Here is a 22822-nt window from a genome sequence, read left to right on the forward strand (position 1 = left end):
GCTCATGATAAGTCCCACTGAAAGAGTATCTGAATTAATCACTAAATGACCTATATCCCTATATCTCAGCTTTTATTCACACTACATGGTTATAACATTTGAGTAGACGTAATTCTGGCAGAATAATTAAGAGGGGATTTTTGTTCCCATAACTTGATCTGATCGACATGACCATGTCACTTTTGCTTTTTCCGTTGAATCAGTTTGTTCAGATTGATTTGTGCAGTAGCAGTGCTTTGTGTCGGGGACTTCACAGCTTGGCTTGTGGCTTCCTGCGTACTGTCCCTGTGATGTTGCCTGAAGGATTGTCCAGCGCAAGAAGCACCTGTGAGGGGGGGGGAAACCCACATGTCAGTAACCCCCTAAATTCATCATTTAACAACTTGAAAGGTTAGGTGTAAAGCAGGACCTACTTCATCTTTGTTGCTGAGGCCCATTTTTGTCATGTCTATGGTGAAGTAATGCTGGTTTGGCATGACAATCTCTATTTCATCCACCTGATGGACAGATTTTTGTGAAATGATGTATTTATTTGAAGTGTAGATTTAACCTTGAATATAAATCTCATGAATATAGTCCTACCTCAAGAACTCTATCCAGGACCAGGAGCTGCGTTTCATAAAGGGTCTTCTGTACAGAGGGGGAGAACTCTCCCTTATCATAGGGGCCAGCAAACTTCTCGATGATAGTCTCCTTCACACATTTCCTAAAAAAACAGTGAAAACATGTAATTTCCCATTTTACATTTTTGACATACATATGACATATTGTGTTAAGAATATTTAACATCTTTGGCAGTTTAATCTACACTCTCCATCTACAACAAAGATGTAGGTCCCCCCAGGTATTTAGCAGACAGTTACCATGCAGCATCGAAGTCGACACCCTGAACCGTGTTGTAGCGCCACCTAGCGTAGACAGAAGTGCAGAAACATCTGTCTTTTGCCTCTTGCAGGGTAGTGAAGCGGTCTCGCAGGAAACCAACAAAACCAGACTGGGTGGTTTTCAACACCGTCATGCTCTTCACCCCGCTGTGAACCACGGGCACGCCTGTGTTAGGCACAATGTGATGCAATCAAACGCATAACAAACACTGTGACAGTAGCATAGGAACATAGGGAGGACATACTTGATCTCAGGCCTCACACTAGGTTTCAAAATAAAAAAATCAATCTCACCACAGAAATATCATCATCAGCATTTGCAAGTACGTGTGCCAAATCAGTGACAAGCAGAAATAACATATGTTTGTAATTTTAGCTTCTAATAGGAGCCAAAAGGCATTGAGGCACTAACTTTAAAGAAATCCCCTAACCTGTGCCACATGGAAAGTAGTTTCTATAGGAATTTACGTAATAAAGGAAATAACTTTAAACCTAATTTAATTTCATTCACAGATGGTTACCATGGGTAGACGTAATGGAGGATGCATAGACCCAGGCTGGCTGGAGAAACTGGTGCTATACTAATTTACAACATGAATATTGTACTGGGGATGTGAACAGTTACTGAGGTAGCAGAAATCGATTAAATACTTTTTCTTCTTTTACTTCATCATAGTTGATATGTGTGTCACTTTTTGTCTGTGTTTTTACTCGACTGTTTAGTTGTGGTTTTCTGTTTTGAAAAATGTTGTTTATAAATCCATGGGAAGACAATGAAATTACTTTATTTTTTGGTGAAATGTTTGTGTCATAGTATGAAATAAAGGTGGAATAACTGGATTATGTCTGTGCTTAACGTTGCCCAATAAACACCAGGTTGATTCCAGCCAAGGTAAAGCATCCAAGAGCAAAAAGGGCTAACATTTAAATATATTTTTAGAGATCTTCTGATACCATCTTTTGTTTACCGACTTATTTGGATTCCTCAAATATTTCGGTAGCCCTCTAGCCTCTATAGCATAATTTGAAAATAATACATCATATTAGTGGCTAGCTTTGACTTTCACCCTCTGCTAGCACCACGCTGTTATTTGTAATTGTCAAACCATAATTTACCAAAAACCAGTTGATTTGTTTTGGGCAAATTTTACCAGAATCGTGCATGGACTGACATATACCAGATACCTGGTGGCGAATATTAGGCTGTATAAGAAGCCTGACAACTTCATTTGTTTTCAAACAGATTGGTTTACAATACTGCATGTGTGTTTGTGCTTACCATTAAGATTCTGTTCAACATCACAGAAGCGAAGAGCATCTGGGCTGAGGATGAATGCATGAGCGTGCTCGACTCCATTCTGAGAAAAATTAAGAACTTTTCAACAAGTGTTGCTCGATGATGGATATTTGTGATAATGAATATAAATATTTCTGCCATCCAAAAGGATAGTCTTTTTTTTCTTCCCAGGAGAGATCCATATTTTACCTTCTCCAACCTCCTCCACGGAGCCTCCTCCATGTGAACACTGGCCCTCAGCACATGGTTGAAAGAGGTCAGGAAATGATTACAGATGTCCAGAGAAAACTGCTCGATGGTCTTCACCTGAACAGACGTGTGTGACATATTAAGAAAAGTGACCGACTGTAAGCTTTGAAAAGAGGCCAGAAAGACGAATAAGAGTGTTGTCTAGGAAGTAAAGAAACATCGAGGGAGAGCAGATTTAAACAAAAGTCAACATGTTTGTCCTTTATTTGATGATTAGTCTGTTTGAGCTATGGATTGACAATCATCAATCAAGACCTCAAGCCAGTATGCAAAAATTTAAAACAGTGTTTTCACCTTAAATATTTATCGATCTATATATAATCTATTATTGATCATTTTCAATTGTTAATCTATTAGATTCATATCTGGACATTTTGTTGTATCTTTGTACCCTTGACCCCATCTGACCTTCCTATACTATTAATGGCTAAACATTGTTGTAAATATTGTAACAGAAGTATGATTGATGAGTATAGGTTCATGAAGAGTTTTGCAATTTGAGCCTAAGCCATTTTCATATTTCATTTCATTTCATTTCATATTTGATTTATTTGCTCAATTCAGTGTATGGTTTCAACACCATAATACACAACAAAAAATATTTTAATGCTGAAGCACTGTTCATGAGCAAACAGGAGCAGGAAGAAGAAAACTTAATAACATCTGCCCCTTTTAAGCAGCAGTATACAAACATGCCCCCTGTGTTTCCGAGGCTGGAGACATACCCCCTTCAGCTTGGCCAGAGCATGCACAGTGTTCTTGATGGTGTCGGTGGGGATGATGTCTGAGTTGTCTCCGTGTAAATAATCCTTGCGTGTCTTGAGTGTGAGCTCCACGTCCGCTTTCAGCTCGATGATGTAGTGGTGGCTCCCTTGTCTCTTGATCACCAGCACCTTTACAGTGTTCTTGCCGTAGCCCGTTCGCACAAACTCCACATTCTACGCAAATGAGGAAAAAAATCACTGACATTCAGAGACTTCCAGTGATGTAAAATGATGCCCTGAATATATAATCTCCTGTTTTTTTAAAAATGTATATTCACATAATTAGATGTATACACTGTAAAGCAGTCCCCTTTTTCCTTTTTGATTTTGTCACCAGTGTGTCTTAACATCTTGCAAACAGAGACCCCCAATCCAAAGTGAACCATTTTATACTTGTTTGTGCCCACCTCAATTCAAATAATAATTTTAAAAAAAGTACATTTAGAAATGTGGAAATACAATGACGAATACATAAGGGAATAGATAAGTAAATGGAAATATGAAGAAATCAAGACATGGAAAAAGTAAAGGATGTTTTTTTCTTTATGATACTCCTTTGGCAGTAAAGAAACAATGAACCTTTATATGATATCACAAGAATACCAACTAATATATTGTTGCGGGAATGAACATTTCCCTGAAAGTTAACAGAACCGGTTTGAGTGTTAGCTTTGACATGGTTGTTTGATTTTGTGGGACAAGAACATGTGGTTTTGCTCTTCAGTTCAAGTCTGTCCCTCTGGTCGTTCACCCAAAAATCTGAACATTATATAAGTTATTCTGGGGGAAAAAAACTTCTAATCTTCTATTTAATTTAGTTTTATTCATTTATTTATTGTTCCGTATAAAAAAATGAATGTTTACCTGATCTGAAGCAGTTGCCATCCTTTTCGTCCTTTACCTGCTGACAGTCTGTCCTCAGTCCCTGCAGAGTCTCCAGCGAAAAGTGTCCCAACCAATAGAGGAGGATTTTCTAAGGGTGGTCCAACCTTTGAACGTTTGCTTTTGGGCCTGTTTCACTGGCAGAATGTGTGTAAATACACTTTTGAACATGCGTGCTAACACAGTGATGTTTGCTTTTTACAATTACATATGATCAAAATAGTCATTTAGGTGCATTGTAAGAAGGTAAAGTATAGGACACTCTGCATAATATTATATTATTAATATAATAAATGTGTTTATGTGCAAATGTTCCGATATGATCCGATCTGAGGGTTTATTCAGTAAACAAACATCAAAGTAGAACACAAATATGAACCAACTACCAGTTTTATTATTACCATGCATACGATGTATGCTACCATCATTTTTTTGTACATTTGTTTGACAGTCTATCATGATATTATAAAGTAAAGATGATCTTTTTGAGTTTTCACATGTAGTTGCTCTATTTTTACTGATAAGCTAAATTGACTCCCATATTCAGTTTTAATATGGACTTTGTCTGAGCTGGAAGTAATGATAATCGATGTGTTAATCATCCTTTGAAAAGAAGCATGATACAAATGTTAGTCATTCACAAGGGTCACGGGTTGTTCATCTTAATAAGTCACTTCAACCTTTGCTGTATCATTTTATTTTAATTGTATTTGTTCTGCAGATATTTTTCAGGAGTTGAATGTTTGAAAAGTTGGAGAAGCTCCTCTGTTGAGCTAAAGACATTTAAAAAAAAAAACAAGTGTTGTTGAAAGACTCTTTCTCCTCAACCTGACAACCCAGAAACTGGTAACATTGTAAACTCTAAATCAGTGGTTCTCAAACTAACTGTGTACCACCTCCGAAAATATTTGGCTCTCCAAGTATCACCATTATAGTAGACGTTAAAATACACTGTAGGCCTATTTCAACACACATTTCATGCAAGAGGCAAATTAATTCATAAAAAGAATATTATTTGTTATTGACTGCTGGCAGCCAGACTGTAGGCCTACTGAGGGCTAGTGCTAGAACACAAAAGTGCAGAACAATAAAAATGACAACTTTATACCAACAACCTGTTTGGAAATATTTAGTCTCCAGTGTTTCCCACACAAAGATGATACCTGGGCCCAAGTATATTTCCGACCTGTTCTCATTTAATTTTTCATTTATTCATAAAATTGCTGCGTGCCTGAGAGAGAGAGCACGTGAGAGTGCAGGCACGCGCTCCGCAGGCTCCGTGCATTAACAGATATCTGTTATTGTAGGCCTACAGTAACAGATATCTGTTAATATAAGCCTACATTAACAGATATCTGTTAATGTAGGCTTATATTAACAGATATCTGTTAATGTAGGCCTACAGTAACAGATATCTGTTAATGTAGGCCTACAGTAACAGATATCTGTTAATGTGCTCCTTTGTGTAACATAACAATGAGTAAGGTCTTTTTACCTGCTCGTTTGTGATGTTAAAAGACAATAAGTAAGGTATTTTACCTGCTTTTACCTGCTTTTTGTGTCTCGAGATAACACTTGTTATGAGTTGACCCTATACAAATAAAACTTGATTGATTGATTGATTGATTGATTGATTGATTGATTAACAGGATATCTGTTAATGTAGGCCTACAGCTGCTTGCTGTTGTTTCAGTACTGAACCATAACGGCATATCGAGTGGAACTTTTAAAAACGCGAGGCGTACTCCTGTTGTTGTTTATGTCTGTGCATGAGCATAAATTGAGCAGATTAAAGTTCTTTGTTGCAAAAACTAGATTAATTTAGAGGGGAAAACACATTTGATATAAATATAACCCAATAGAAACAAGCTAGATAAGAGTACGACAAAAAAAAAAAATTGTTGTTTTATGCTTTTTTATATTGTGGAGATTTCTTTGGGTTCCACCACAGGGAGCCCACGTACCACCGGTGGTACCCGTACCATAGTTTGAGAACCACTGCTCTAAATGAACCATCGTATCAAAAATTCACCAAATGTATAACTTTTAATAGAGCAGAAGGAACATGTCGTATATATGTATATATATACCAAAAAGTAGTAATAATGTATATGATCTTCATTGTAATTTATTTCCAATTCTACTCGCTCTCTGTACAACATTATTTTGTTGTAAACATACAATAAGAGAGCGAAGAGGAATAAATTAGTTTATCTTAAAATCCACATCACTTCTTTGTTTTCAACTAAAGTGGTTTAATGATGACCAAAAAAAAGATTATTAATACGATCCAGACATGTAGTAGCTAAATCAATGGAATACAATTGCTGCAGTCTTACTTTTCAATTCTTTTAATGTTTCAGTTTTTATGTTGTGTTTTTTTCGTTGACAGTCAGTCACTGTTCAACTTCTACAGCCAGTGGTTTAAGATCTAATCACAGAGATTCTTTAAAGTATTAAAGCGCTACATTAGAAAGGTAAATGCACACCTTAAGGTTTGTAACTTTCTTTATTACGTTGAATCTTAAAACATGTGAATCATTTATGAAATCAGTGCACCACAAAATAAGAGAGTGTGAGGTGAAATGAAACAGTTTCATTTCAACATTTACTTACAATATGAGAGTGTTATTTGGCCAGATGTTTTACGTTTTAGAGATCAGCACCCCCATGTTAATAAAAGATGACTCTATTTATAGTGAGAAGCAGGTGCAGCACTCTAAATGAGAGAAAGAGAGCTAAAAAAAAATGCTCCAAAACTCCCCCTGGGTATGTTTCAGTTGAGTAGCATAGATTTAGAACCAGTGAAAGCACCAAACCCTTCCAGTTCCCTGACTATAACCTTGACCATATCCTTCAGTATTGTATCTCCCTGTTTTATGACCACATCGTGTGACTTCCTGTTTTCGCAGCTACAGCTGTGTTAGCTTTATCGGTTACTCAATCTTGAAGCAGACGTGCTGATATAAGATTTCATATTTCCCTTTTTTTGTTCACTACACCTGCAGGAGTCAGTCATGGTGGCCGAGTGCTTTAGTTTCTGCCTGCAGATCATTTTATTGTTTAACTATTACACAGTGTGTAGTGCTAATATTTCATGTAGAAATGAAGCTGGGGAGCCTGTTGACTGGTGAGTTGTTCTATAGTATTTAATGTTAGTTTTAAGGGTACAATACTATCAACTTTGTAGCTAAGATAACTGTTATATTGTTCTTGACAGTATCTCTCTCCTTTTCTCAGGTTCGTCATCTACAAGATGCCCAGGTATAAGATCGGCGAGGTGGGCAGTGGAGTGGACTACATGTACCTAGACTCCTCAGCAGAAGGCTGGCACATGAGTAAATACATGGTTAACACCAGTCAGGGAGCCTTGGTGAGCACTCTGAACCAACTTTACATGGGAAAGGCCTACGAGGTGAGTGTATGTCCTCTTTCTTTTAGCATTTTTAAACAGTGAAGCCTGTGTGTGAAGGCAGATAGAAACCCTTTCAATCAGAGCTGAAGCTCGAGCCAGCTTGCAGCGTTAACACTCTTTTATAGGGAACTGAACTGTAGCTGAACATTAACATGCTTCCTTCCTCATGTCATTCACTTTGAGTTTCATGGAACGCACATCTCTTAGTCGTTTGTCGTCTGCATTAGAGAACAAAATAAAAATGGAACATAAAAAAGGGCTCAAATGTTACCACTGATAGAGCAATGACTGACATATAGTCTTGTTTCATTTCATACTAAGAGTGCAGTAAATACAAATCCACAACCCAGTCAGCAGGTTGTACTAAGCTACGCTATAAAAACAAGTAGTCATTGTTACGTAAAATCCATTGTCAGAAAAACTAGAAGTATAAATATTTTGTGTTTGTCATCTCAACCAATGTAAAGTTTTCCTACTTACAAAAATGATTCAATTGAAATTAAGAATATGAGTCAAAAGGTTACACCTTGTTAAAAAGTTGACACAAATAATAATGTATAATAAAGATGACAGTCCACAAAGTAAATGGTGCAATGGTTACTGCTGTCCCCTCAAAGACAAAAGGTTCCTGGTTTGCAACTTCACCAACTACCAAGGTGCATGAAGAGTGAAAGGCTTGAAGAGTAAAAGCTCCAGCAACACTTGTAGTATGAAGATCAATTATTAACTGTATTAGACTGACACATTTCAGCTTGTGGCCTCCATCAGGGTCACCAAGAAACACATTGCAAACATCATTTAAGTACCTATTTAATAAAGTTAAACCTCATACTACAAGTGTTCCTGGAGCTTTTTGACCTCTTGCATCTTGGTTTGGTCATCAGTGTAAAGAAAATATTGTGATGACATCACCTTAATAGTAAATATAAGTTCAGTAAACCAAAAGATAACAAGTACACGTTGGTTTAACAAGGAACTTGATTTTTTTCCCCAGTGAAAACAGATTAATCTTTACTTATTATCTCAAATTCCTTACATCACTTAATAAAGCAGCTGGACACAAAGCTCAACAACTTTCTTGTTTCCCCCCACATTGTAACCTTTTTCTGTCTGTAGATTCAAATTGAATGGATACTCATTTCGCAAAAGTCTTACCACGACAGTAAAGAATCATCTTTCTTTATAGGTCAAACCTTAATAAGATGTCAAGTTACAAAATTATTGAAGTGTTAAAGCTAAACCACATCCCAGAAAGTGTACTTCTCCATGTTCAAAATGTATGAAATGAGTATTTGTTTCTCAGTCTAACAGTTCAGTCTACGCTCTCTACAATGATGCTCCACCGTTGACAGATTATATCCGTGGATATGGACACACCAAAGGTACAGTAAACTGAAAAACGTGGGGTTTTTTTTCCTGGTGAAAGAACACTGTAGGATAATTGAAGATTGTGCCAAACGAAAACAACGTTAAAGCAACAGTTACACTACATAAACTCTTGTACATCTGGTGAAAATTGCTGATTCAATCATTCTGCCATTCCTATTTATTATCTTTTTAAGTTCTCAGCTTATGATGCTTTCAGTATATAAAAACTGAACATTCCTTAACGTGGTACCTTCCAGAACTTTACTCTAGTGCTATGATTTAGCAAAAAAAGAACAGATCAATGAGATTTGGTATCAGGGGAGGAAATGAGCAAAGGGCACCTGTCTGATAACAACTATTGACTCTGGATTATTGACTACCCTGATGAGACTTTGGTTGAAATGTACATGAAGGCATGCTGATGAACATGTGTGTATTTTGTTGTTCATGCATTGAGGGTTGTTTGTGTGACTCCTGCAGGGGCCATGCTCTTTGACAACTCTCAAGGTTTCTGGCTGTCGCACAGTGTCCCCCATTTCCCCTCATTCCCAGAGAAAGGCTACGTTTACCCCTCCTCTGGCAAAGTCTATGGTCAGACCGCTCTGTGTGTGACCTACCAGTATAAACAGTTCCTCCAAATAGGTGAGTGACGGCTCAACATGTAACAAAAACAGGCTTACATGTCAACTTACAAAATTCTCTATTTGCTGAATGGTAAACACAATTTAAACAGAAACCTGGTCTTATGTAAGACTGTCAGGCTCCTCCGTGCAAACAAAACGGGTTGGAGGGTTTGAAGGTTATTCTCTTAAATAAATAAATAAATAAAATAAACAACTACACTGATGTGATTTAAAGTGCCAGTACTTTTGTTTGTTTAGATATACTAAAAGGATGTTTTCAACAATGCAATTAATTTGGAGTTGAATGCATAGTGTGGAGTATTTCCACGTCACCAGACACGTCATAAAACATGTGATATGAACACTGCTAATGGAAAAAGTTGTTCACAGTGTATTGTATTGTATCCTCATATATGTAGACTTATGTGGTTTTACCTTCTTACTTACTGAATGCTGTCAATTTCATGACACAGCAAATATAAAGGCCTTACCAGGGGCAAAATTAAAAATAAACAATAACTATGAACTCTCTGGGCAATACATCAGTTTCATGCTGTGAACTTATGAGGATCTGGATAAATGCATATCTTAATAAAGATTTCAATGGCAAGCAAATTTTCTTAGGTTTCTTTATTTACAATTTTTTATTAGTAAAGGAAAATCTCAAATACATCCTGTTGTTATCTTAATAAAAAATATTAAATTAAATCAAATGAATAGACGTCATAAACCTATAACATCCATATGTGTAAGCCTCCATAACAGTATTAATTAAAAATGGTTCCGGTTGATGTTTCATTTGAGCAAAAAAGAACAGAAGTCCAACACTTTCAATTAAAAAATAAACCCTTTAAACCTCTCTCTCTCTCTCTCTCTCTCTCTCTCTCTCTCTCTCTCTCTCTCTCTCTCTCTCTCTCTCTCTCTCTCTCTCTCTTTTTATGTTTGTATTAATACTGTCCATACATAATATTTCTTATTTCTATCTTCCATGTCCAGCACAGCAGATGGCGTATATCTTCCCACGTTTCTATAACTGCTCTGTACCTGCAACCTTCATGGCTGACCTGCCGCAGTTGGTTCAGTTATGTAAGGGCTCCAAACCACCGCTGTCCTCAGATAAGAGAGAGGAGCAACTTTTCTCAATCAGGGGGGAAAAGTTTGTCAGTTTTGTCAAATCTGAACAATTTGTAGATGGTAAGATATGGTCATGCACTATTTGTCACATCTCTTCTTCTCTTTTTCAGACATTTGAATTGCTCTTTTCTTCCTCAAGCACTTAACTCCACATTTCATCTCACAAAAAAAAAAAAACTGAAATGGTAAAAATTGTATGCACTTCACAATTTTGCAGAAACCACTATCTGCCACGATCATGTTTGCACACTTCAGTCAGTCAGTCATTTATTATCAGGTGCAGACACCCTGAAGCCTATGAAAACACCCCACTCGAGGCCTCCACAGTCTTATTGATAAAGCAGAGGCCTAGTATTTGTGTTCACTTCACAGAGCTGATTCAATATCATCTCTCTTACATTTTGCAGACTAATATTCAAATACTAAAAGGAAATGTCCTGTTATGTAGAATTATTTGATTATCTTATTAAAGATTTGTTGTCTTTAAGGCAGCAAATGACAATGATATTCCCTTTTGCACACGACAGGCTTGTCACATTTGATGTGCTTTTTTGTTTTTTATAATTCAGGAAATTGCAGAAACAGCTGAAACATAAACAATTATGGACTAGCAGAGGATTTAACTAATTCTACTGCATTTTTTAGAACCAAGCGGGCTTACCTATATTCACTGTGTGTTTTTGTGTCATTAATCCTAATTTCAGACATCTACACGGGCTGGATGGCTCAGGTCCTGGACGCCGACTTACTGGCAGAGACATGGCAGAGACAAGGTCACGAGCTGCCCTCAAACTGCTCGCTGCCCAAACACGTCATGAACATTAAGAGGATCCAGCTTCCTGGGTCAGTCCGGTTTCAGTCCTACTACGACCACTCAAAGTGGTGCGTGTCCTTGGCCTATGAGGACCAGGTGACCTGTCTGGGGGATCTTAACAGAGAGAAGGCCCAAATGTGGCGAGGTGGGGGGATGGTCTGCACCTTTAACCCACTGATTTACAAGGCCTTCAGGAAGATGGTCGACTGGTACATCGGCTGTTGAACAAGAACAAAAGATAGGATGTTTGGGTCTGTACCTACGCAATTTGAATGGGTTTCAAGTTTAAAGGACTTCACAAGAAGTTAGATCCTGTTAAGTGTAAAGCAGTTGAAATGTAACCATCACAGTATACGAGTATCAAATAGACCTGGACTTGAAGAAAAACAGATGTTAGAATGAAACACGGTGGTAATATAGTGAGAAATATTCTCATGTGTAAAAGAGCAGTTTTGAATATAATATCACAAAAGATTTATCTCAATTTCTTTACTGACTCCGACATTTTCTATCAATCTGAGTCTGCTGATATTTAAAATGATCCTAATAGGCAAGAACTTGTTTGTATGTACCGGTATTAAAATGATGACCTTGTTTCACCATGTTTACGCTTTTATAGCAACTGACAATTAAAAACTAAAGCTTTTATAATCCAATCTTTAAGGATTTGGTTTTTGGAGAAAACTCATTTTTGTATCATGACATGAGTTATATGATGTCATTATATGTTATTAACAAATGTTCAAGAAACAAGAGGCAACCTGACTCACATTTATACATAAGTCTGTGATTATGCGAGTAGATTTTATGTCTTCAACTTTATGTTTTTTAGCAATGCAAAGCCAAAACTACATGTCTTCTTTTTCAAACTTTATCTTTATGATTGTGTTGGCTTGAAGGCTTTAAAAGGAATAAATCTGTATAGGTAAAACACACAGTCTCCCTTGAATAGCCCCATCCACATAACCACCTCAGTCTTGCTCTTGATCAAATCCAATGGAGCTGTCTACCCGGCGGCTGCAAATTAAATTCATTAAATTGCTGTGTTTCTAGGAAAAAATTTAACTCAGGAGGTTTGTTTCTTGAATTAATGAAAAAATGCAAAAGGTGTAGTCTGCTTTATTTAAAAAAGAAGATTTAAAAAAAAAATCAGTTTGCAGGATTTTAGGTCACCAGTGACTCCTAGTGGTCAGACTAGTAGACTCATACAGTTGAGTATTTTCTCTGTGAATTATTAGATTGAGTACAGTACTCTTTACATTTACTAGTATTGTATGCCAAATTCTTACATTTCTAATACAAACCCAAACTCTGTCACAGAATTAAGATTATTGCCTGCTGCTCATACTTCTATTGATTTAAAGGATATTCTAGAATAGTGTTTCACATTTTCTTGAGAATAAGTGTGTGAAACAGTTGTAGTTTGAAGTTAGTGTAATATTGTTCCTACCAACTCTCAGTGTATCCCAAAGTGGGGGTTCGGACCCCCTGGGGGGTCGTGAGACACTGGGAGGGGGGGTTGCGAGATGCCTTCCAAAAACAAGACAAATGACTTAAAATGGCATATTTTACCCATTACTGTGAAAAGAGAGATTTGTGCCATGATGAAAGTAAAACATTTGAGTTTCCATATGACTGTTGGTATCTGTTGTGCTCTTTGTTTTATTTTGTTGAATTATTTTAAGGCTGCTGTATTATTTAGTATTGTTCAATTGTCTGTGTTTGGATAGGACTATTAGTGCGTGTTGATGTGCACACCATTGAATACTTTAACCACTTCCAGGGACAGAAGGGTGTCCCCAGTCTCTCGCATCATTATTTTGGGAAAAGTTTAGGGTTATGTCTATTATTTACCTGTCTACTGAGTACTTGTTGGGATTTTTAAGTCAAACAGCTCCATGTAAAGCAATCACAGTTTGTTATTGTCAGAGGTTTCATGAAGTTAGAAATGGCAGCTCAAAACCTGTCTGACCTTTTTAGATAAAAACTGTGTGCCGAAAGTCAGTGAAAACAAAGAAGTTTTTCAACGCAAAAGAATGTTTGCATGAGGTTTCAACTTGTTCTTTAAAATGCCGATGCATAAGCTCATGTCCACATTTGAACAGATAACCAGTCAAACTGGGTTCAACTGGGAACACAAAAAATGTTAACCAACAATGTCCCTTGTTTATAAAATGAATCAACATCCTGGTGTCAGGCATGTAAAAATACATGCATAAATGTAATTAAAAAAACATATATATTTAAGTTGTAATTTTTGGAGTTTCATCAAATATCTCACAGCTAAAGCTGAAGGTTGAGTCCAGTGGGATAAAATCTTTCATCTATAGATTAAGATTCACAATTATACATTGAAGATAACAAATATTTGCTTTAAGGAACCATTTTAATGATTTGGAGACTCTTGTTTTTGTTTGTCACTACTCATGAAATGAAGCTGCTTTGGTTGAACCATTGCCTGATCTAAAAGTGGCTGTATAGAAATGTAGAACTCTGATGGCCCTCTGATAACTCAGCTTCCTGTTCGCATCAACATCTCTCTACAATCATGGTTGAACTAATACGTTTGTCATTTTCTAACATAACTCATGTTGTTTATGTCATATTTACATTTTTGAGTCTCTAAAAATAATGCAATGTTATACACCCACAAACAATTTGATCCTTTTGAACAGCGCTCTGTTACAAAAGCGGGGGATGAGAGTAATTGTGCCCAAATTTCACTGCTGCTAACCTTCCATGCTCAACAGCTATCGAATGGTGACAGTAATATGACCTTTTACAGTGACTCGCTCTCACCGTTTACAATGCAAATCCTTCAGAGTCGGTCTGACAATTGTAAATGTAGTCTAACCCTATATTATATTATATTGCTGGGATGGATACACTAAATCCAATCCCAATCTTACCCTATTATCACTGTAGCCAATGTATGGCAATCCTAACCCTCACCTCAAAAGAAACATAACATATTATTTTGACTTTCTCTAGGAAGAAGATTTGAGCCATAAAATTCAACTCCCAAAATTCCCACTACAATCAGTACAGTATCTATGTACCAAACCTTCACAGTCATTTTCTAAATGATTCCGACTTACTTAAAAGGCATCAACTGTTTATTAAGCTGCTTTGTAACCTTTCGTTTACATTTTTTTTTTTTTTAGATCAAAACGATGAGATTGGTTTTAAGTGTCTGGCTATTTGTTCATGGCTGTGATTCAGATGTGAAATACGTATACGTAATATGTGAAATTTTCACCAGTTTTCACTATCAGCAGCTAACCTCATAGAATGTATTTTTCTGTCTATTAGGTATATTTTGTACAAGTTACCTGACATGAATGGTAAAGGTTTGTCCTATTTGCACATGGATGAGAACACCAATGGATGGATACTTAGCAGGCAGCAAATCAACAGTAGATCTGGCACTCTGGCAAACACACTGCAACCTCTTTTGGACTTTTATGAAAATTCATATGACTGGGCAATCACGGCAACCTTTTTCAAAGAGCTGCGTGTGTGTTGCACAACGAAGATGCTACCCAACGGAGACACCCTGGTCTCGTGTAGAGATGCTGACTTAAAATAGAGGGAGTAATTTCCAAAGCATTGTGAAGTACAATCGATTTGGGGATGGTGAGTGTTCACAGTTAAAGTACAACACATTTTTTTAAATAGATGTTTAAAATCATCTTCTTGGTTTGTTTTCTGTTTATTTTTAAATGTTATGCACAACGTTTTTTTTTCCAAAGATTTGGCTCTAATTGCATGATGCCTGTTTGTTTATGATTATTTTGTAGTACTTTTAATCATATTCAAAAGTTTTCCCCTAGATCTTTACTCTGGCCTTATTGTTTCCAAACTGGGTCAGCCTCTATATGTTAAGAGCTGGGGAAAGATGCGCAGCCCTCTGCCTTCCAACTGCAGCAGCAGCATCCCTCGTGTTTACAATGTGATGAACGTGAATCTGATGGGAACCCGTTATTACAATACTGTAGATCACTCCAAGTGGTGTGTGATGCTTGATTGGCCCTTGCTGACCTGTATTGCTGATATGAACAGGGAAAATAATCAGATGAAAAGAGGCGGAGGTGCAATATGTACCAATAACGTTCTATCAGCTTATCGCACAGTATGAAGATTGTACAAATAATTTTTATAAACTGGAGGAGCATCAACAAAGAGAGCTTTAGAGACACAGGCCTTAATGAAATGTGAATGTACATGACTAAATTTGAATTTCAATTGATATGTTTAACAGGGAAAATTCAATTTAACATTTTCAATACAGAGCATGAAACTGATGTGCTGCTTAAAGAGTAAATAGCTTTTCCAACTCGTGTCCCTAAATGTGACACCACTGACCACTGACACTGATGTCACTGCCAATGTCCTGATCACATTACATATCCATATTTTTAAGAACTTGACATTGTCTTTAGTTTTCTGCACAGTTTATTGATGTTTTTAAGCCCTGTCTTTTCATCTATATACATTTTAAAACATGTTTTATGTTCAAAATCAAGCATTAACTTAAATACACTAGGGACACTGTTAAAAATCCATTCAATTTAATCACTATGTGAACCAATTGATTTTCTCTTGTTGGTCAGAAAACTCTTGGATGATAAAAGTTAGCCTTTTTTTGTCCACAAAAAAAAGTGACTTCCACTTGCAGCCTAGGGACACTTGTGTCTGTGCACTATAGACGGACACTTTTGACAGAAAACTTTACAACCACATTTTAAATTTTATATCAATTTTTAGACATGATTTATATATATATATGTGTGTGTGTGTGTGTGTGTGTGTGTATGCAATATATATATATATAGGCTATAGCCTTAAAAATATATTTATTGACCTATATTTACAATGAAACACTTTACCTTATTACAGGCCTTCAGGCCTACTACTATTTTTTCCCATATCATAGCGACAGGTAGCCTCAATGCAATCAGAAGGTAGGTCAACACAGTCATAGGACACATGAAAAGTGAGAACAACTAAGTTTATAGAATTGACACCAAAAAATGTTTCATTGGTGGAGAAAAAAATCCGTTCAAATTGAATTAATTTGATTTATTTATAAATGAATCTGTTTATTTGACATGGACAGTATCATTGGTGCTCGTCCAGACACAGGAAGTGACGATCTTTAACTGAAGCTGAAATTGCAGGTAGCCCACAACAGGTGAAATTTCAGGGGCCGCTTGTCTGTCTGCGCTTTTTTTTTATTCCTCCTCACCACTAGATGTCACTGTAATTTAAATCGCGAGTACAACTCCGTCACTTCCTGTCCCCAGGCGACACATACACGAGCCAGGACTACACGTGAAAACAGCTTCCCAAAACTGACAACTGAAACAAGATGGACATCACGGAGGTTCCCGTGAGCCAGACTGAAAAGGCTAAGAAAAAGAAGAACAAGAAGCCAAAGAGCAAAAGGGCGAATGAGGAGGGGAGTGGAGAAGGCAGCGGGGTGGAGGTGAAGGAGGAGGACGTGAAGATGGAGAAGAGCGAGGCAGGAGCTTCCTTTCCCCCAACCTTCAGTGTGTCCGAAATCAAGAATAAACAGCGACGACACCTCATGTTCATGAAATTCAAACAGGAGAAAAGAAAGGTAAAGGTCGAGTTGTCATCAGATAAACTCTTTGTAATTGCTAGTTTATAAAAAACAAAGACAGTGTAATGAAACGACCCTGCAGATAAACATGCAGTCAAGTAGGTTATTAATATTTACAGTCTATGGTTATTACACTGTTCTGGTCTGAGAGTAGTTAATCCACTATAAAGAGACGTATTTCATGCTGCTGCTAATGGTTTTATACTTTTCTACCAGTAGAAAGTTTTAGCAGTAGAAACTAATCTAAGTGCAGGACTTAATCTCTCTAATGTCTCTGGAGTAGAGCTGCAATGATTATTCGATTAGTTGGATAATGTTCAATGGATCGCCTTCATCTGTTTGATACATCAGTGAGTTGCTTTGAATATTTTTATTTATAAATCAAAAGGTTTGGCTTTTACCGTCCCAGTTGGGATTGTGTTTGGATTTCTTTCGTACTATGACTTTAAAGTAACATTCATATATTTTAATTGTAGGCAAAGAAATATATTTCAGAATGTCAATTATGTTCAGTTTAATTGATAAAATATTAAAGCATTAAAATAAAATAAATGTATTCTGCTCAGATGTACACCACTGCTTTTTAGTAGTTCATTTCTTTTATTTTATTTTTTCACTAAAACATTTATTTCAAAGCTTATTAGATCTTTCAAACCTGCAGGGCTTTTTAAAAGGAGTTTACAAGAAAACTGCTCCTGGAATTTCTGGGAAACTATTTTATATCTTCCCTCATTTTATTTCTTCTTTCATTTCAGCAAAAGCTGCAACTGAAGAAGAAGAAGAAAAAAGAAAGGGATGCTTTAGGTGACAAGGTGAGTTTGATCTTTTCCTCTTCGCTTCATGGGGGGATTTCTTAGCAGCGTTATTACCTGACATTCACTCTTGTCTTTTTTTTTTTCTTTCTCCCCCCTGTAGGCACCACCGAAAGAGGTCCCAAAGACTATCGAAAACCAGCGGGTGTACGATGAGACGACAGTTGACCCAGAGGATGAGGAGGTTCTGATTCAGTCTCGCTTGTGCTTGTTCAAACAATCAATGGTTGTTGTTTTTTTTCTGACGAGTTTTGCATTTATCGTTTGTTTTTCTGTCGTCTCTTACAGATTGCGTTCGATGAGGGAACTGATGAGTTTTCTACGTACTTTAACGGGCTGACAAACCCCAAAGTGCTCATCACCACGTCCGACAGACCGAGAGGAGTGAGTGACTGCCGTTGAGAATATTTCATTTTAGCAGTTTATTTTCGTTGTTTAATTTCTATGAGAAAACTTTCTTAAAGGTTAATAACTTCAAATCTTTTTGGGGTTATGTAAAAGGACAGGTAATTTATTTCCGTCCCACTGTGTGATTGAACCTGATTTGACAGTTTTTATGTTGAAGTGTGGACAGTTTTGGATTCATAAATAATGTCAGTATGCTATTGAACACTTTATAAACCTTTAACAAAAACCTGAAGATGGCTAATTATCCTCCTTTATATTTTCCCACTCTGTCTGTGCAAACATTGATTGTTCTTTTAATGGCTGTCTTGTAGAGGACGGTGAGGTTTTGTGAGCAGCTGGCCACAGTTATCCCAAACGCCTACGTGTACTACAGAAGAGGTTTGGCCCTGAAGAGAGTCATTCCTCAGTGTGTCGCCAGAAACTTCACCTACCTCATTGTCGTCAACGAGGATCGCAAAGTGCCCAGTATCCTTACAGGCAGCTCATGAAGATGAACACTAAAAACTCTGTTTGTTTTCTGTTTAACAGTATTTATTACAGAGCTGTAGAGTGGATATAGACTGAGAATTATCTTTTTCTATTAAATGCATGTATTGTGGTTCTATTTACCAAACTAATGTCTTACAAGTACAAAGAAAACTCTCATGAGATGGAAGCTCGTTAATGATGGAATCTGCAACAAGTAACAAAATATCTTAAACGGTTCTGCATGTCAGCTCCTTTAACCCCCGACTTTCAGATGGTTTGGTTCTCTGTCATCTACCTGACGGGCCGACCGCACACTTCAAGGTCAGCAGTGTTCGCTTACGCAAGGAGATGAAGGCAAGTTGACAAATCCACACTGTCTGTGTTCCGTTTCTAATGAGATATAGCTGTCATATCTGTGTAGACATTAGTTTAGACAACACTTTTCTTTATAAGCTTAGCTTAAACTTTTACAAATGTGAACTCCCAATCTTCATATTTAAATGTTGGGTTTTATCTTTGCATCATTTCCACATTATTCACAATATTTTCCAGCAAAAAACTGCCGTGTGCAGTCCTGGTTTCATTGTACAATTTCAGACTGTGCAGTGCGACGAGATACAATGATTATCAATGCCGAGGTCTGTGGCATTTTTTTGTAGAACTTCAACGTGTTTCGCTTTTGAACAAAGCTGATAACAGAGTGTCTTAATTGTATCCATTTGGCAGCTGTGTAGTTAGTGTTCCGGTTATAATTGTAGGGTTTTCTCTCTGCAGAGACGAGGCAAGGATCCAACTGAACACACCCCCGAGGTGATCCTTAACAACTTCACTACACGTCTGGGACACAGCATCGGCCGAATGTTCGCTGCTCTGTTTCCACAAGACCCTCAGTTCGTTGGTCGTCAGGTCGCCACCTTCCACAACCAGAGAGACTTCGTCTTTTTCAGATTCCACAGGTGAGCATGAGTACTGTGAATTCTGATACGAACTGGACACAGTGCTCTGTAGTATAACAACCCTCCGTCCTGTTGATCTCAATCTATTAAGTCTAAAACACAGTTTATTTGACCTTTCAGGTACATTTTTAAGAATGAGAAGAAAGTCGGTATTCAGGAGCTGGGACCTCGTTTCACCCTCAAACTCCGCTCTCTACAGAAAGGAACCTTTGACTCAAAGTTTGGGGAGTATGAGTGGGTCCTGAAGGTGAGTCTTTCATCACTAAACCTGTATTTGAGATACCAGAAGAGCTATGGGGTAGAACTAATGGTGTAATGTCAGCACTAAGGGTGTAAGAAAATACTGATAAACGTGTATGGATTCTCAAGAAACCTCCTTAAATGTTTCACAGTTTCCAAAGAAATGATTCTTAAAAATGTTGTATTTTGTCTTGCTTACAGCAAGGTAACACATTTAACTGTAATTCCTGTATCATGATTTATAGTCTCACCAGATCATTAGTCGCCCTAGTCATTTCTCTTTTAATCAGGGATTTGTTTTGTGCCATTTATAAACATGGGCTTGACTTCATGCTGCCAGGCTAGTCAACAATGTATGAATGACTGGAATGAGCTCAAGTAACATGCTTAAAGTACATCTGCAGTTCCACTCAAAATAAAATGACTCTTTTCTGTTTCCAGCGCCATGAGATGGACGCCTGCAGGCGAAAATTCCAGCTTTGAAAACCAATTCACTACTGGCTTTTTTTTCAGTCAGACAAGGACAACTGTGTATATAATCCAGGATGTTTCTGCCGTCTGTTGCTCTACACATCTAGGCCCTTGTGCGGATATCCACATCATTTTTGGGACTATCAGCAGCAACAGCGAAGAACTTCTTGAAAGCCTTATTTTCAGTGCTTCTGGAGACAAAGAGTGGGACAGGAGCCTGGAGCTGATGCAAGGACTTTTACTTTCTCTGACTCTCCACATGAATCTCATTACCCTCACATTTCTTACCTGCATGGGTTTCTAGAAGTTGTATTGGCAGATCAAATGTATCCCCACATACTGAACTGATGTGGTAATGGTTCATTTTGCATATAGACATGAACCTGATAGATATGGTCTATGCAAATGGTATAAAAGATTCTTAATTAAGTGCTACAGCTGCTAGTCTCTGGAGATGGCTTAATTGTTCAGATTGTGTCCACAGTGCGGTTTGTTTTGTTTGTGATGGAATTTCTTTAAATACGTGTGGATGAATTGTTGAAGACTAGTTAACAGATTTCACAATGTAAAATACTCATTTTTAAAATAACATGAATTTGCAAGCTGAACAATTTTGAGTTATCATTTATTCTCAAAATTAGGCATGAAAGAAAAAATCAAAAAAGGCACAAGTGTTGAAATGTGTCTGTTACTTTTAAGCAAAGAAGTTAGGACATTTATTATGCTGCTTTTAGCACCAGGGAATGTTTCCTTATTACATTTTACAATAGCAAAAGTACAAAAAACTCTCGAGTTAGTTGCCTGTTCTCAAAATCCTGAGACGTTTCTAGTCCACAGTGCAGATCGTGCATCCAAGTTCCTCAAGGCACCAAAACCTGCAGACATTTTGCATACATGAGTAAAATGATCATACAAACATTCAACTTTACAAATAAGACTAAATGTTTTTTGTTTTTTTTAAGTTGGAAAGGAACCTGCAATTACAAATGTGTCCCTATGTGTGCTGTCAGAGAATAAATCTGGTTTTTACTGTATGTCACTTTCCTAGAAAACTTTAAATGTTTTATCCAACATGAATAAATGGTGTTAATCAAAATAAATTGATCTGCAGGTAGACAATCTCTGCGTCTCTCAAACCACCAGTCTCATCAGGAGGTCCCTCTCAAAGTTCCTGTTATTGCAGCTGAGCCTTGTTTAAACTCATATACCTATTAAGTTTCTAAATACTAAGCCAAGGCTAAATAATGTGTTAAAAATCGAACACAGTGTAATAGTAAAACCAATGGGTAAGAAGTTAACAAATATTAGATGATTCTGTGTCCCATAAGGCAGAGGATGGGCCTTGAAATGGGAGATAAAATCATGACTTTTAGGGACATAAGTTTACCTAAATATATTGATTTATCTTAACATTTAAATACTGCAGTGTATGCTACATATCAAACCACTGACATTTTGTCAATGGCTGAGATTCCCCAATAAAGTATACATTATTATTATTATTATTATTATTATTATTATTATTATAATAAAAATTAAAAAACAGCTGTAAAAACGATTGAAAGATTTTGACATCTCTTAAAAATTAGATTATGAAACCAACAGGTGTGTTGGGGAGTATGTGAGGTGTTACTCACTTTAAAGGGTCAGTGTGTGTTATAGGAACGAGCAGACTTTCTGCGGTCTGAACGGGTTATTGCTGGACGACATGCCGGTGAGCAGAGGGTCCTGCTGGGCGTGCTGAAGACAAAACTGCTGCAGGTCTACGGCGGCCTGGGACACCTGTGGACAACAACCAACAAGTTAACTCGTGTGTTTCACGAAACAGCTCTTATTAAACACATGAACCGGGTGGTTGTTGTGTCCCGCTAATGGTGTTAAAGTAGAAACAAATAAACACACAACACACACATTAGTACCGCAGTGAACGCGTTACCTTGACTCTGTTGATGCCAGCCTCCAGGCGTAACTGTTTCACAACTTTCTTCATCGCTGCGATGCTGGATGAACTCGACATTGCGAATACCTTGACAGACTTAAGTCTTAACAATGTCGAAAGCAAAACTTGGACAAAAGCAATTGTTGGCAGCTAGATTGCTACGTCTTCCTCATAACCAAGTTTCCGGTTCTGAAAGGCGTGTCCGCAGCTGATGCGTTCATGGAAAAATTACATTTGCCATTTTCTTAGTTTATTCCAAATTGAATTGCAACGAACTAATTAGGCTACATGTAGGTCCTATCTTTTTTTTTTTTGTAATATTGTCCAACATTTAGATGTGAATAAACAGAATTAATTACAATCTTGATTTAGTGATTAAATGTAGGCCTAATTTGGTAGCCTATATTTAGGCCTATTAGCCTACCGAGTGTGAGATGGTTAAAATAGGCTAGTTTGAAACGTTGTCTTTTAG

At 37.2% G+C, this 22822-nt stretch overlaps 4 protein-coding genes and 1 pseudogene across 4 annotated transcripts; 3 read left to right on the forward strand and 2 right to left on the reverse strand.

Annotated features, from left to right (window-relative positions):
- Positions 1-55: 55 nt before the first annotated feature.
- Positions 56-4198, reverse strand: uox (urate oxidase). The gene is made up of 8 exons (XM_020648623.3): positions 4059-4198; positions 3156-3368; positions 2371-2487; positions 2164-2242; positions 864-1050; positions 583-706; positions 414-497; positions 56-325 (listed from the first exon to the last, which is right to left on the reverse strand). The coding sequence occupies exons 1-8, from the start codon at positions 4077-4079 to the stop codon at positions 251-253; spliced, it is 900 nt and encodes a 299-aa protein (XP_020504279.2). The 5' UTR covers positions 4080-4198; the 3' UTR covers positions 56-250.
- A 2777-nt stretch (positions 4199-6975) lies between these two features.
- dnase2b (deoxyribonuclease II beta) lies at positions 6976-13065 on the forward strand. The gene is made up of 6 exons (XM_020648630.3): positions 6976-7206; positions 7317-7491; positions 8795-8873; positions 9340-9501; positions 10479-10676; positions 11321-13065. Exons 1-6 carry the CDS (start codon positions 7094-7096, stop codon positions 11653-11655), a joined length of 1062 nt encoding a protein of 353 aa, XP_020504286.1. The 5' UTR covers positions 6976-7093; the 3' UTR covers positions 11656-13065.
- Positions 13066-14683: 1618 nt separating this feature from the next.
- Positions 14684-15568, forward strand: LOC109995044 (deoxyribonuclease-2-beta-like; annotated as a pseudogene).
- Positions 15569-16729: 1161 nt separating this feature from the next.
- rpf1 (ribosome production factor 1 homolog) lies at positions 16730-21521 on the forward strand. The gene is made up of 9 exons (XM_020648662.3): positions 16730-17053; positions 17812-17868; positions 17972-18052; positions 18157-18252; positions 18588-18741; positions 19016-19098; positions 19519-19700; positions 19821-19947; positions 20382-21521. The coding sequence occupies exons 1-9, from the start codon at positions 16802-16804 to the stop codon at positions 20421-20423; spliced, it is 1074 nt and encodes a 357-aa protein (XP_020504318.1). The 5' UTR covers positions 16730-16801; the 3' UTR covers positions 20424-21521.
- On the reverse strand, positions 21020-22549 carry LOC109995067 (guanine nucleotide-binding protein G(I)/G(S)/G(O) subunit gamma-5). The gene is made up of 3 exons (XM_020648663.3): positions 22348-22549; positions 22049-22193; positions 21020-21286 (listed from the first exon to the last, which is right to left on the reverse strand). The coding sequence occupies exons 1-2, from the start codon at positions 22426-22428 to the stop codon at positions 22068-22070; spliced, it is 207 nt and encodes a 68-aa protein (XP_020504319.1). The 5' UTR covers positions 22429-22549; the 3' UTR covers positions 21020-21286; positions 22049-22067.
- Positions 22550-22822: the final 273 nt, after the last annotated feature.

Source organism: Labrus bergylta, chromosome 6 (assembly GCF_963930695.1).
Source record: "Labrus bergylta chromosome 6, fLabBer1.1, whole genome shotgun sequence".
In the NCBI taxonomy this organism is placed as follows: Eukaryota; Metazoa; Chordata; class Actinopteri; order Labriformes; family Labridae; genus Labrus; species Labrus bergylta.